Here is a 13,790-nt window from a genome sequence, read left to right as displayed (position 1 = left end):
ATTGCCTTTATCTGTAAAATGAGGGCCCCTGTGGTTCTGCAGGATCTCTCAGCCCTCCTAAGAAGGAAAACTCATTAAACTCTAAGGTTGCCATTTTTATATTCTCTATGCACCTGCCCCATCAAACTCCTCCCAGACCATATATGGATAAAGATAAGAGTCTGCACTAGTGGTCTAAAAGGGTATCAGAAAAGGCTCTCCTACGTACCCTGTCTTTCATGGTCCTGGGAGAAAACCCTCACAGAGGGGCAACTCCATCTACCCCTCCAATTTGAACGTAATCTGGGGCTTCCTGCCACCTCAGTGCAATTGGCATGGAAATCGCTTCTGTTCAGAGAGTGGGCGAATGGCAGGAGGAACTTCTGGGCTTGGGAAGGTGTGTGGGTCCCTAGGTCTCTGCTCAACCCCAGCCTCTGACCCACTCAGTCTGGGGTCAAGAGCCTTCCAGCAATTCAGTGATGGGCTGCTGTTTCTGGGTATCATAACGATAATAATCTCTTAAATTAGAGTTCATCACATCCATCAAAACATAAGTGCTTCTCAAATATCCCTCGTCCATGTGCATGGCCCATTTTTATGTGAGGAAACTGAGGCTCACAAAGGTTAGCATCTGAGGCAAAACACCAGTCTAAACTGTTGGTGATGTTTTTCCTGTCATACTCGGGTCTTCCACAGTAAGCTGCTTGATTACTTTGTTGAATAGAAGAGGTGTCCTGAATTGACACTAACATCCTCCTAAAAAGTTAACAGTATCCGCAGCCCTATCCCAATAACTCTTGAAAAACCTTATTCACGGGCAAAAGTGATCAATATAAGTTGGCTGCCCAGAGCTGGGATCCACTGGATCCTGGAGAATGGATGTCCCTAGTGAGGCCAGAGAGGAAGCTTAATTCTGAGCTGAGCCTCCCTCTTGGCTAGAAATACCAGCCCCAGGTGCTCCATCTCACTGCCCCCGTCTGCAGTCTGTGATTAGCGGCCCTAATGGCCATAATGCCTCCAATGTGGTGTTTAAACCAATAAGGCTTCAGAGAAGTTACGGTATGTTTAATAATGGCTTAATGACTACTTGTGAGATGCAAGGCTTCTGGTTCCTGTTTCGCCTTGATTTACAGCCCAACTCCGGCTGAGGACAGCCAAGAAACCCCCTCTAAGCCCCCAGCGGAAGAGGGAGGTGTTCACACCAGGCCTCTTGGATTCCTTTAAAAACTGAGAATTCAAATGAAATACAAATGATGTTTGACTCTCTAGTCTCTGGAAGCATTGAAAATAAAAACGGTGTAACCCAGACTTAGGGACTCCTCAATCCACAGAAGCGAGCAGGGTCCTAGGGCCCTCGGGTATTTCTTCCAGATCTTAGGTAGGGTGGGGGTTGTTTCTCTTTTCAGAAATTCTAGGCTACTGCACTAGTCCTATGCTTCCTTTTGGCTGGGGAGACCCAACTCTTAGGAGATGCAGTCCTACACTTACCTCCCTGCAAAACAGCAGGCCTGGAGCAGCAGAGCCCTGAGGTCTGAGCTGCAGACAGCCTCTCTCCAGTGGGTCCCCAGGCACTTCCAGATCATTTACCCACTGACAGGCATTCACTCCATGTCTGCTGTTCAAATGTAAATCCTTCTACCTACTCCTCCACCTGCTCCCAAGGCAGCCTGTGCTGGACCCTGTTCAGTCCTGAGCTGCCCTTACAAGTCTCCCTTCTGCTCCCGCCCTGCCTCTGCAACACACCAGGAATATACAGAAGGACTCTGAGGATTGACTCGGTACAGTCTCCACAGTCAGATGAGGACGCTAGTGGCTGGTTCAAGGTCCCACAGCTAATTAATGATAGGCCCAAGCTCCCCAGCCCCCATTCCAAGATGGGACCTGTTCCACACAATACTCTCAATGACTCCCCTCCCTGTGAGAAACAAGAGATCTCTAAGGGAGGTGTTTTTGCTGTAGGCAACGTTTCTCCCAGCAAAGTAACTCCCAGCAAAAAATTAGGTGATCCAGCCCGGCCCCTACCTGCCCCCAGCCCTTATCCCAGGCTGATGTCAGGAGGCCAGACCTGCAAGTGTTCGTTGGGGATGGAAGGGGCGGCTCCACCCCACAAGTGCGTCACCCCTTTAGGGGTAGAAGCCTCTAGCCTGGATACCAGGACCAAGGGTGCTGCTCTGAACAAGGGACTCACCGTGACGGGCAAACAAAAGGGACTCTGCCCTCGAGAGGCGGTGGCTTCCTCCCCCTCTCCTCGAACTGCCTCAGATATGGGGACTGGGGTGAATCAGGGGGCTCTCGGGCTCGGAGGGGTTAACCCGCGCGGGGCTGCACGTGACGTGGATGGTTCCAGCATTAAGTCAGTGGCGCGGCCCCCTCCCCTGTCTCCCGCCCCCCGCCCCCCGCGGCGCGCGCCGCTCCCGGGGGCTCCGCGCCCCCGCGCCCAGGTCCCTCCCCCTTGGCGGGCGCTCACAGGCCGCGCGGGCAGCGCGAGCCCCGAAGCCCCAGCGGCCTGTGCGCCCCGAGCCGGCATGGACCCTGGGCGCTGCGCGCCCTTCGGTGTGGGGCCCGAGTCTGGCCCCTACGCGGCCGCGGGGGACGAGCCTCCGGGCCCCCAGGGGACTCCCACCTCCGCGCCTCACCTGCACCCCGCGCCGCCCCGCGGCCCGCGGCTGACCCGCTTTCCAGCCTGCGGGCCCCTGGAGCCCTACCTTCCAGAGCCGGCCAAGCCGCCCGCCAAGTACCTGCAGGACCTCGGGCCCGGCCCGGCGCTCAACGGCGGCCACTTCTACAAGGGCCCCGCGGAAGGTAACGCGCGGCGCGGGGCGTAGCGCGCAGCCCCGACCCGCTCCCCTTCCCTCCTCGGGCCCGCACGGGCCTCCCCGCTTCCCCCTGCTGCTCGACTGTTTCTCAACTTTTTGACCCTCTCGCCCCTCGCCACGGCTCCCTCAGAAGCTGGACGGGCGCTGGTCCAGGCCAGGCAAAAGCCAGCGCCGTGCGGGAGGCAGAGCCACCCTTCCTCCAGCGACGGGAATGGGAGGCAGGAGGAGGTCGAGAGAGGGTGGAGCAGCGACGGCCGGGGCCCAGTTGGGCCCGAAGGCGGCCGGAGCTGGGAAGGAAAGATCATGCTTGGCCGGAGTTGGGCTGGAACTGCCACCGACCCAGAAGCCCGGACTGGGCCCAGGGCCCGGGCGCCACACTGAGCCGTTGGCCCCGATGCGGGGAGAGAAGCGCGGCTTTTGTGTCTGGCGCCCGCTAAGGGCCCCGAGGCTGGGCCCCGACCAAGAGTGGCCAAGCTGGGCTCAGCCGAGGGCTGCGGCCTGTCCTCCGCCGGCCTCTCCTCCCCAGGCCCAGCCTCCGCGGGAAGGGCGCTAGCTGCGCGTTAGGCGCTCGGCGGAGTGGCCGCGGCTGGTCCGCCAGTGCCGGGGCCATTCTCAATACAGAATAACTGTGTTCTTATTTCTCAGACTAACCTGGCCTCCCCGTCGTTATGCACGGTATGGCCGTCCTTCTCGCAGTCTTGAGTTCCTCGCACTGGATCGTCACCGCTGGGCCGTCGGGAGCAGCCTGGGAGGGCCTAACCCGTGGGCGTCTCGGGCTCCTGGCCGGTGCCCTATGCGCTAAGGCCAGTTGGATCGCACCGTTTCCCGAGAACCTGAACGCCGGGGCCTGGCAGGCGGGTCTGCAGCCCCACCGCCGCACACTGCACCGGCTGGCCTGTCGGAGTCTCGGCGCCCGCGCCCGCCCCATCTGCGCTGCCACAGCCCGCAGCTTAGGCCCAGAGCTGGATCCTCCCAGAGCGGCCCCAACCCGCCCTCGTCCCGCTGGCGCCTCCCGGGCCTCCACAGAGTGGCCAGGCAGCTCTGGCCTTGGCCCAGCCGGGGCGGTGGGAATGTGTAGGGGAGGGCTAGGAGGTGTGTGGGGGTCAGCGGAGGAAATGAGCGAGTCCGCGGAGCTGCGTGTCTGTGCCCTTTGAAAGAGGCTTTCCTGATAAAAACCACAGTTAGGACTTAATGAGAAGCAGTTGGCCTGGCTCCTCTGATCCCAGCCAGACGGCGGCGGCCGTGCAGCGCCATGAGCACCGCCAGGGACAGGTACCCGGCCTGGCTCGGCGCGCCGCGTCGGGCAGGACCCACTCGCGGGCTCGCGTCCCTGCTGGGCGCGCCGGATCCCGCACAGACCGCGAGGGCGCCAGGATCGGCCGGGCGCCAAACAAACTGCCGAGAGCGCTGGAGCAGAACGAGCGGCGGGGAGCAACCCAGGGACCGCGACGGTGTCAACAACGAAATGCGTGGAAATAAAACCAAAGAGTGTAAACAACAACCAAAAAGAGGGAAAAAGAATTTGCGCAAAACAACGGAGGACAGAGGCGAGAACGAGAGGTAAACGGCTGTCAGCGAGCTGTGCAGAACGGAAAAGAATAAATGAGGAACGACGAGCGGAAGATCGAAGGAAGCGGGTCAATGGAGAAGGGGAAGGACGAAGAGAGTAGGAACAGACAAAACGAAAGAAAACAAGGACATCCTAAAAGAGCAGAAAATAGCAAAATGAGAACGAGTGGGAGAGGAAAATTAACGATTCAAGATGAGCCGAGGACAGGCCAAACCAAACGAGGCGCCGCGAGTGCGAGCGGAGCATGGGGAGAGACCTCGGCTGCCGCTGGCCGCCCGGTGCCCTGGCCGGGACTTCGCGGGCGGGCGTCCTGCGGCGGAGCCCGGCTGCTGGGGAAGGACCGCCCCGGGGGCTCGGGCCGCGCCGTCTACGTGGTGGGAAGTGGCGGGCAAAGAGCGAACCCTCCTTATTTCCCCGGCGTGTAAAATAACGGGCTGGGAGCGTTTCCAGTTCAGACCAGTGAGCGCGCAGCTGCGCCCCATCTGCGGCGCGGTCTTTGCCGAGGCCGGGAAGTTGCGCTCGAGAGCCTGGCGCACCGCGCTCCGCTCTCGCCCTTTGCGGAGAGCGCCCAGCCCTGCTCTGGACCCCGGCCGCGTCCTGTCTTTGCCAGCCACCCTCGCGTCCTCTGCGCGTGACTGCTCTGAGGGCCGAAGAAATGCGTGGCCGGTCCTTCTTCCTCTGCCGGGGGCCGCCCAGTCTGTCTCCGAGGTTGGCTCCCTGACTTCTGGATGCTCCCGCCGCCGCTGAGGCCCTGAGCTGGGTAACTGTAAGGGCCGCGCTCACCGGCCGACCACGGGTCTCGAGAGTTCCAAGTCATCGCCCCTGGCTGAAGTCTCTAGGCCAAGGCTGAGGACCTTTAAGGGAAGCACCAAGGCCCTGCTGGGGTCCTACACACGACGGTTATGTCCACACCTGGCTGCAGGTCTTCAGCGAGAGCTTCGAGAGCTCAGGCCTCAGCGAGCTCTGCGGTTCGCTTGAGACGCGCGCGCGCGCGGAGCAAGGCTGCCACGAAAGCTGAGAGCCGGGTGGTTGGTCCTGCGGCCTCGATGGACGCCATCCGTGGGGGCAGTGCCGCTCCCGGGCTTCAGTGGCTTCGAGGCAGCCGCTAGTAGGGGCTCTGGCTGTCCCTGGAGCGGGGGAGTGCCCAGGGCGGGAGAGCCGAGTCAGGGACACAGCTTCTGCGCCGTCGCAGAGGTCCTTGTCCTGGCTCCTGTCTTTCAGGCCCAACAGACTGCTGCTCTGATTCTGCGGTTGTACAGGCCATGGACACCGGTGGCTGAGCCCCAGGCTCCCAATCTCCAACATGAGCACTCCCCCTTAACCACCCAGTGTCCCCACCACGTGCAAGTGACTCCTGCACACAGCCTGTACACACCTTGAATGTGTTCCGGGCCTTACAGCGCATCCTTCCCCTTATAGGCTTAGATCCAAACTGCTGGTGTTCATTCCTGCTCTCCATTTATCCCACCTCCATCTCTTCTGGGCCTTGCTCCTCAGGAGGCTGCTTGGTGTGCTATGAGTCATGCCCCGTCCCCCAAAGAGGGAGAATGCCACCCTGTCCCTGGAGTCCTCCAGGCAGATGGAGGAGGGTTCAGGGCAATAACAATGAAGAGGGGAGTTCTTTGGTCCCCTGACAGGGCTGTAGAATGGGCAGGCATGGGAGGCCAGCAGAGGCCAGCAGGCTTGGCCCTTTTTTGGATAGCTATTCTCAGAAGTCCCGTTGCATTTTCATCTTTTACCCTGGTAGCTGGGTGGCTTAAGTTCAGGAAGACAAGTCCCAGAGCCCCAGATCTGGTGACTTCCTCTGGGCAGATCCTATTGAGACAGGCACTGAGGGCCCAAGAGACAGATGAGCAAGCACCAGAGCTGTGGGGAATCCTCTGCAGTGATGTCAGTGCTCCCCTGACCCCCATCCCTGAGGTACTCTCACCCTTATTCTGCTGGAGTCCAGCAGGGCCTCCCTCTGAACTCAATACACCAAGACCCCTCCCTCTCAGGCCTGCTGTGTGTGGGGTCTCCCCTTCCAGTTTCCCTGGTCCCCCTTACTGTTTTCAGTTATTTGGTTCAACTTCCACTCATCCTCCTTCCTAAGGTCCTACTAAATGGAACTACCCCTAGAACCAAAATATGCTGGCCAAGAATAGAAGTTAGGTACTGCAGTGTTTACTCTCCAGTGTTCCACTTGAGTTGAGAAGCAGAACTGGTGCCTGGGATGTCGCTGTGCACAGCCCCGCCCCGAGGGCAGGCCCTACCTGACCCTCCCAGACCTCCAGGACACTCACAACTCGGAGCTTATTTCACAGCCTGGGTGGTCCTGGGAAGTCACTGACCACCTTCCAGCTGAAGGGAACCTTACCCAACGTTTCTTCCACAATGCAGACAGGGACTTATCAGACCCAGAACCCCAAAAGCCCATTTCTCTGGTCCTGTCCTCCCCCAACTACAGCTGTGATCCCAATACCAAGTTCCAGGCAAGAAACTGCCTCTTGATGCCAGCTTGCTGGGCCTCCTGGGGGCCAGGCCCCTGCTGGGATGGGCCTGGGGCCAGGGAAGGGGCTGTGTGTCAGTGGGGCGTTGCTCCTGCCCTCCCAGAGGACTGCTGAGGAAAGATTTCATGGCAACGCCGCTGGGGGTCCTCACCAGAGCCAGAGGGCGGGGGCGATCAGGATGACCCATTTTTCCCCATGCCCCGGTCGGTCGTGGCGGGGCTCCACCAAGCTTCCTGAGTGAGGGTTAGCACGTCAGAGTGCGGCTGCTGGGAACTGTTCCCCGTCTGCAATCACGGGCAACGGGGGAGCTGTCAGAAACTCCTGAGGAAGGAGGAGCAGACAATGATGAGAATGATGGGTTAGGGGCTGCGCCCTACTTGGACACCCCCAACTCTCCTTCTCCCAGCATAGCCTATCTCCTGCCTCTCTAATGCTGGAGCTTAAGTCTTTGCCCAAACATCACACTTTTCGGAGGAATGAGACAATCCCTCTTGAAACTTCTTTGCCCCATCTTGCCCTTCATACCCCAGGGCTGGGAGATTTGACATTTGGGGTTCAGAGAATGAGGCACAAGCAGACCAGTCAAAGGTCCTGGGAGCAGAGGCATGGGCACAAGGACATGGGAACCAAGGCCTGCAGGGTCACGGACAGGAGGCACTTCCTGGCAGGGGTGGGGACATGTCAACCACCCTATCCTCTCCCCCTCCTCCCACCTCTGCACTAGGCCCTGCCATGGCGCCAATCCTGGCATCTCCACACCGTGTGGGACGTACCACCACAGTGCTTCCCCGAAATGAACCCCCCTCTGGCCCCAGCAGATCAACCCAGACCACAGAGCACATGGTTCCCCAGGGCCCCACTCCCCTGCTGGAGGCTCAGCAGGCAGGCCTCTTAATGCTAGGCTCTCATGGAGGGTGGCTGCTGTGGAGGAAGGGAAGAAAAAGGAAGGGGGGGGCGGGGACTGAAGCGTCAACGTTCTTCCCCCTCCCTCCATTCCACCCACAAAACCCCTTGGTTCGGTTTCCATCCTCCTTTTTGTGTTTTCCATTGCAGCTGAGGAGAAGGCCTCCAAAGCTGCCAGCTTCCCCCAGCTGCCCTTGGACTGCCGAGGGGGCCCCAGAGACGGGCCCTCTAACTTGCAAGGCTCCCCAGGCCCCTGCTTGGCAAGCCTGCGCGTCCCTCTGTCCCCGGGACTCCCAGACTCCATGGAGTTGGCCAAGAACAAGAGCAAGAAGCGCCGTAACCGCACGACCTTCAGCACGTTCCAGCTGGAGGAGCTGGAGAAAGTCTTCCAGAAAACCCACTACCCTGATGTGTATGCCCGGGAGCAGCTGGCTCTGCGCACGGACCTAACGGAGGCCCGGGTACAGGTGAGGTCACCTCAGGCATGGGGCTCTTTGGCTGCCTTGACCACCCAGACCATGGGCCAGAACATGGAAGGGCTGAGAGAGGTGGGTGCTAGAGCCACAGAGAGCTGCCTTTCCCAGGAGCCTGTCCCCAGCCCACCCTCCTGGGTCACCTTCCATGCCCAGCTCTGCTGCAGCCACGGACTTGCAGCTCAAGTTGAGGCTTATGCATGTGCATGAGGGTGATGTTCTCTTGGAGTTAAAAGACCTGTGTGGGTGTCCTAGCTCTGCCACTTACTAGCTGGCCAGGTGATTTGGGGCATGTCATTGAATTGTTCAGTCTCCATTTCCCAATTCAGGAAAAGAGAAGGATAGTACTACCTACTTAAGGAGTATCTTTGAGGATCATAGGTGTGACAGCATTTTGGAAGCAGTGAAATGCTAAACACATATCAGGGCTGCTCCTGAGGGGGCTGCCCAGAATGGGAGGGTCCCCACTGGGGGTTCTCAGGCTCGGTGAATGCTCAAAGCCATCCTGAGCTAGCATCCTTCAGTCCTGCCAACTCCCAGATCTGGGCTGGGAGAGCCTGGCCAGGAGTCTCTCCCCACCCAACAAACTCCACGACAGAGGTCAGGCCCCAGGCTTCCTGCATGGGGCTGAGGCCAGCTTCATGTAGGATGGAGCTCAGTCTGTGGGGATGGGCTCGGGGGATGGAGGGATGCTGGGAACAGGGGAAAAGGAGAAGGCCAGGGAAAGTCCATGTCCAAGCCATGTTGGAAATGAGAAAGAGCAAGAAGGTGGCAAGCAGGGTGGGGATGGGAAAGGAGGCTTCAGGAAGAGTCTGGCCCAAGAGGAAGATGGTCGGTGTTGCCTTGCTTTGAACCGGCTTGATAAACAGCAGGCTCCCTGATGCCAAGCAGGAGGTACTGGGAGAGGGGTTAGGTTTGGGCTTCTCAGGATGTGAGGAGATTCCCTCTCCCACCACAGAGCTCACACTTATCACACCCTGCCTGGGCCTCTCCAGACTGTTTGAAGGCACTGGGGCAGGGGCCAGCTCTGGCAGAATATGGGGCCTGGCAGGCCAGTCTATCAGGAGGCCAGCTGCCGTCTAGCAGAGAAGGCCCCACAGCTGAATTCAACGTAGGACCAGAGGGGCTTGGGCTGTTTCCCCTTCTCTGCTGGGTCCTCCTGCTTCCATGTTCCTCCCCGATGGCACCCAAAACAGACTTCAGGACTGTCTCCCAAGGTTCCCCAGGGCCTGGGGCCATCAGGGTGAGAGCCCAGCATGCAAGACAACCCCAGACTACATAAGTCTAGAACATCAAGTCTCTAGACACCTCAGCAAGCCTCTGGGGTGGGGTGTGAAATAGCTGCCCCTATGGAACTGCTCTGGGGAAGTGGAGCACACTTGCCCACTCCTCCTAGGCCTTTTCAACCCTGGAAGGGTGCAGAGGTAGCCACAAGGCTCCCAGACCTAGCCCAGAAGCTTCCCCAGTGATTGAGGCCCTAGAGTAGGGATGTTTTCTGGGACAGGAGCATGATACCCACCCATAAGCCCCACCCCATGGAGAGAAATAAGACCACACACAGGACAATGCAGAAGGCAGGTCCAGAGCACGGGTGGGGACTCTGAGGGAGAACGGGTGGTGACAGGGAAGCATTCCCAGCAAAGTGATCTGCTTCAGAGGCTGCAGCCTCCTTCATTTGCCTGTGGGGGAGGGAAAGGAGAGAAAGGAAGGCCAGGTAGCTGGGCAGGTGCAGTGGCCCTTCCCTGACTTCACCCCAGGCCTGCTCTGGGATCTCTGCAACCGGGGTTGAGGGGTAGGGGCCAGCTTCTTAACTGTCAGGGCCTCACCTGCCTGCATGGGTAGGAATGCCCGTGGGGGAGCATGAGGGGCTGGAGTGGGGTTACACACACACACACACACAGCTTTTTCTGTTGTGGCTCCAAGCTAGATCCCTGGAAAGCAGGTGGATTGTTTGGTTTGGTTTGGTTTTGATATTGCCAGTGTCTATCCCAGAGCCTGACACATTTATTAAATGATAGAAATACAAAATGCATGCACCAATACACATAAATCTAACAGTCATAGGGCACATACAAAACAACAAATTCATCACAGATAGGTACAGAGGACACAGATAGGCCACCCTCACCTGCCAGGAGCTCACAAATAAACGGGAGAGACAGATTCCAAAACAGATAATGGTAATAGGACGTGCTAAGTACAATTAGAGAGATGCCGGGTATCACGATGTCCAGCAGAGGGTGCCCAGCTCAGATGTATGCGTGGGGGGAAGGTAGCACAGGCAGGGAGTACCTGAGCAAAGGCAGAGGGGAGCAGGTAGCAGAGTGTTTCAAAGGCAAGCTGGGGTGGGAGGCAGCTAGGAAGAGTCCAGTGGTGTTGCCTGGCAGGAGATAAGGCTGTGGAGAGCGGCAGAGGTCAGTGCCAAGCTGGGCTTGGGGCTGAAGTCTCCAGGGAGCCACTGAGGGTTTAAGCAGGACCAGCACCTGAATAGAAATATCTTTAAAATTCCTCAGATGCCGTGAGGTGGGTAGATTGGAAAAGGAGATGAGGCGGGGGGGCTAGAAACCTAATGTATGTGCACTGGTACAGCTAGGAAGTGCCCAGGGCCTCTGGGGCCACAACACCCTTACCAGACACAGCCAGGCTGGGGAACCAGAGTGACTCAGCCTGGGGAGTGGGGCCGGGGGTGGGCACATACGGCCAATAAACTGCTCTGGGCTTGGGCCTCTCCTAGGCCTCATCCCAGGCTCCCCTGGCCGAGAAGAATATGGATTTACAAACTCCTATAGCTTAAGATCCTCCAGCCCGGAGCCAGCTCCCCACCCCATAGGAGGACACCATCACCTCTCTCACCAGCAGGCTCCATTCCTCAGGACTACCTTATCACCCCCTCAACCTCCCCCTAGGTGTGGTTCCAGAACCGAAGAGCCAAGTGGCGGAAACGCGAGCGTTATGGGAAGATCCAGGAGGGGCGGAGCCCCTTCACATCTGCCTACGACATCTCTATGCTGCCCCGAACAGAGAGCCAGCCCCAGGTGAGACCACACTCTGCCCAAGTGAAGGCCTGGTCATGTCCCATGGAGTAGCCAGCAAGAGTTCTGGCCCCGGGGGGACCTGGAGCAGCACTGGGGCTGTGTGTGACGGTGGGTAAAGCACTTCTTCCTCTGCAAAATGGGCTCCCACCTGTCTCATGAAGGATGCATGCAGAGCAGCTGGCACAGAGGAATCACTAAAGAAAATCTCATTTTGAGAAGCAGTGGCAGGGACCTCCTGAGATGCCACTTTGGGGGCAGGAGGGAGCAGATTCTAGACTCAGGCCAAGTTAAGGTTGCTTAGAAAGTTTCTAGAGCCCTAAGGGTAAAGAGAGAGCTCCTAGGTAAGGGAGGCAGCCCCTGGGGCTACTGATTCATGGGCCTTTTCTCTTTTCAGCTGCAGAACTCCCTGTGGCCCAGCCCAGGGTCTGGGAGCCCTGGGGGCCCCTGCCTCGTATCTCCAGAGGGCATCCCCTCCCCATGCATGTCTCCATACTCCCACTCTCATGGGAATGTGGCTGGCTTCATGGGGGTGCCAGCCTCCCCTGGAGCCCACCCTGGCATCTACTCCATCCACGGCTTTTCCCCTCCCCTGGGGGGCCACAGCTTTGAGCCTGCCCCGGATGGCGACTATAAGTCTCCAAGCCTCGTCTCGCTAAGGGTGAAGCCCAAGGAGCCGCCCAGCCTGCTGAACTGGACCACGTGATTGGCTGTGTGGACACGCAGACTGAGCTGCCCACCCCCTTTTCCGTTCCCAGCTGCTCTCACCTCACCCCAGTTTGGGCGCCAGAGAGAACACTGCCTCAAAGCCCCAGATGGTTCCTGGAGGCCCGGGCAGAGTGGCTGGGACCCCTCAGGCTCCTGCAAGGAACAAGCTAAGGAGTCTTTTGTCTTAGAATAAGGTGGGGCTGCCCAGCAGAAAGGGGGATTCAAAGCAGGTAGGCCTCTTCCTACCACACACTGGGTCCCCTCACTCAGACTCTGGTCTAGAAGGAGGAAGACATTGTCCTGCTTCCTTCAGACTTCATCCAAGTTTAACTGTCATCCCTCTAGCTGAAACAGCTTAACTGGCTCCTCATTCAGGGAACCCAAGAAAATGGGAGGAGGAGGAGGACACAGGTTGAACTAGGAGGAGTTCCTTGTGACTTTGGGGAAACCAGTCTTGTATGACCACCTAGGGCCGGCTTCACTTCCCCCTCCCACCACCAGGGGGCGTGCACCCAGTGTCTGGCACTGACAAGGGCCTGGAAGCCCCAGGTCAGTGTAAAAGGTGCCTATCTCCCCAGCTCCAGCCATCCCTTACTCCTGCCCTCCGCCCCCTCCTGCAACATGCTATGGAGTCCTCTTCCCCCTCCTAGGGGGCAGAAATTCCACCAGAAACCACCAAATATTTGGATTCTCTTCCACGGAATCAAGCCAGAGCTATGCCATGGAAACCGTAAGCTCCCTTGATTTACTCATTGGATTGTGGCATGTTGGTAAGAATGAAACAGATTTCCACAGACTCTGAGCCCCTGAGATCTTGACCTCCACTTCTGTAAAGATCCTTTTGTAAAAAATGTGCTGCCCAGCATAATAATAAAGGTGGTAGTAGTTTTTTATACCAGGTGATTGTGTATCCTCAGAGTTTGGCACTCGGTTGCTCTAGGGCTGGTCTGTGCCTGGGGTCCAGGCTGGGCCAGGCCCTCCTGAGGGGCTGGCAGAGATCCAGGAGGCTAGGGGAAGGTGGGCCTGCAGCAAAGCCCCCAAGGCTGATGCATACCATGCCTGGCCCTGTCACCTGCCCAGGGTCTCTGTGGCTTCAGCAGTGCAGGGAGGCAGTGAGAAGAGTCTAGCTCTAGGGCTGGGCTCATCTGGAGGGTAAAATTGGGGGTGGGAAGGGGAGTGAGAAAGCTGAGGTAAGCTGTGGCTGAACTGACAATAGAGGGGAGGCGGAATGGAAGACCGGGGAGCCCACCAAGGGCTCTGAGCTCCCCATGGGCGGGGACCCCAGGGCAGTGGGGGTGGGGCAGCTTCCTTCTCCCAGACGTCCCAGGAGCATATCTAAGCTGTGGGGCAGAGACAAAAGCCAGGACTCTTTCTTGTGGTTTCAGAGTATTACCCATTCTGTCCTTCATCCTCACTTTCTGCCTTATCTCCACAGCCTGGAAGGCAGGAAACAAGCAGGCCTGGCCCTCCCACCCTCCCAGTAAACACAACCACATTGCTCAGAGGAGCTCAGCCTTAGCTAGCAGCCCACCCCGCACCTCTTCTTCCAGGCACAGAAAAACCCAAGCACCAAGACACCATGAGCTATGCCTATTCTCAAGGAGGGTGCAAGTCCCCCATCAGATTGGATTTTCCAGCCAAGACAGTCACTGTGACAAGGCTCAAGCATCCCCCAGAGTGTCTTCCCTCTTCTCTGTCCTTCATTTGAGGACCTGGCTTCTGGTGATTTCTCTCCTCTGTACTGACGCTGGCTCTAAGGTCCTGGTGTGAGCCCTGTGTTCAGCAGGAAGGGAGCAGTCCGGGTAGTAGGAAGAGGCAGC

At 58.4% G+C, this 13,790-nt stretch overlaps 1 protein-coding gene across 1 annotated transcript; it reads left to right on the top strand.

Moving 5' to 3' along the window:
* The first annotated feature begins 2,504 nt into the window (after positions 1 to 2,504).
* On the top strand, positions 2,505 to 12,864 carry ALX3 (ALX homeobox 3). The gene is made up of 4 exons (XM_058538744.1): positions 2,505 to 2,781; positions 7,908 to 8,224; positions 11,137 to 11,265; positions 11,660 to 12,864. The coding sequence occupies exons 1-4, from the start codon at positions 2,505 to 2,507 to the stop codon at positions 11,966 to 11,968; spliced, it is 1,032 nt and encodes a 343-aa protein (XP_058394727.1). The 3' UTR covers positions 11,969 to 12,864.
* Positions 12,865 to 13,790: the final 926 nt, after the last annotated feature.

The sequence above is a fragment of the Diceros bicornis genome, chromosome 4 (genome assembly GCF_020826845.1).
Source record: "Diceros bicornis minor isolate mBicDic1 chromosome 4, mDicBic1.mat.cur, whole genome shotgun sequence".
Lineage (NCBI taxonomy): Eukaryota > Metazoa > Chordata > Mammalia > Perissodactyla > Rhinocerotidae > Diceros > Diceros bicornis.
Note: the sequence above shows the minus strand (reverse complement) of the source record. Positions and strands in the feature narration are given on the sequence as shown.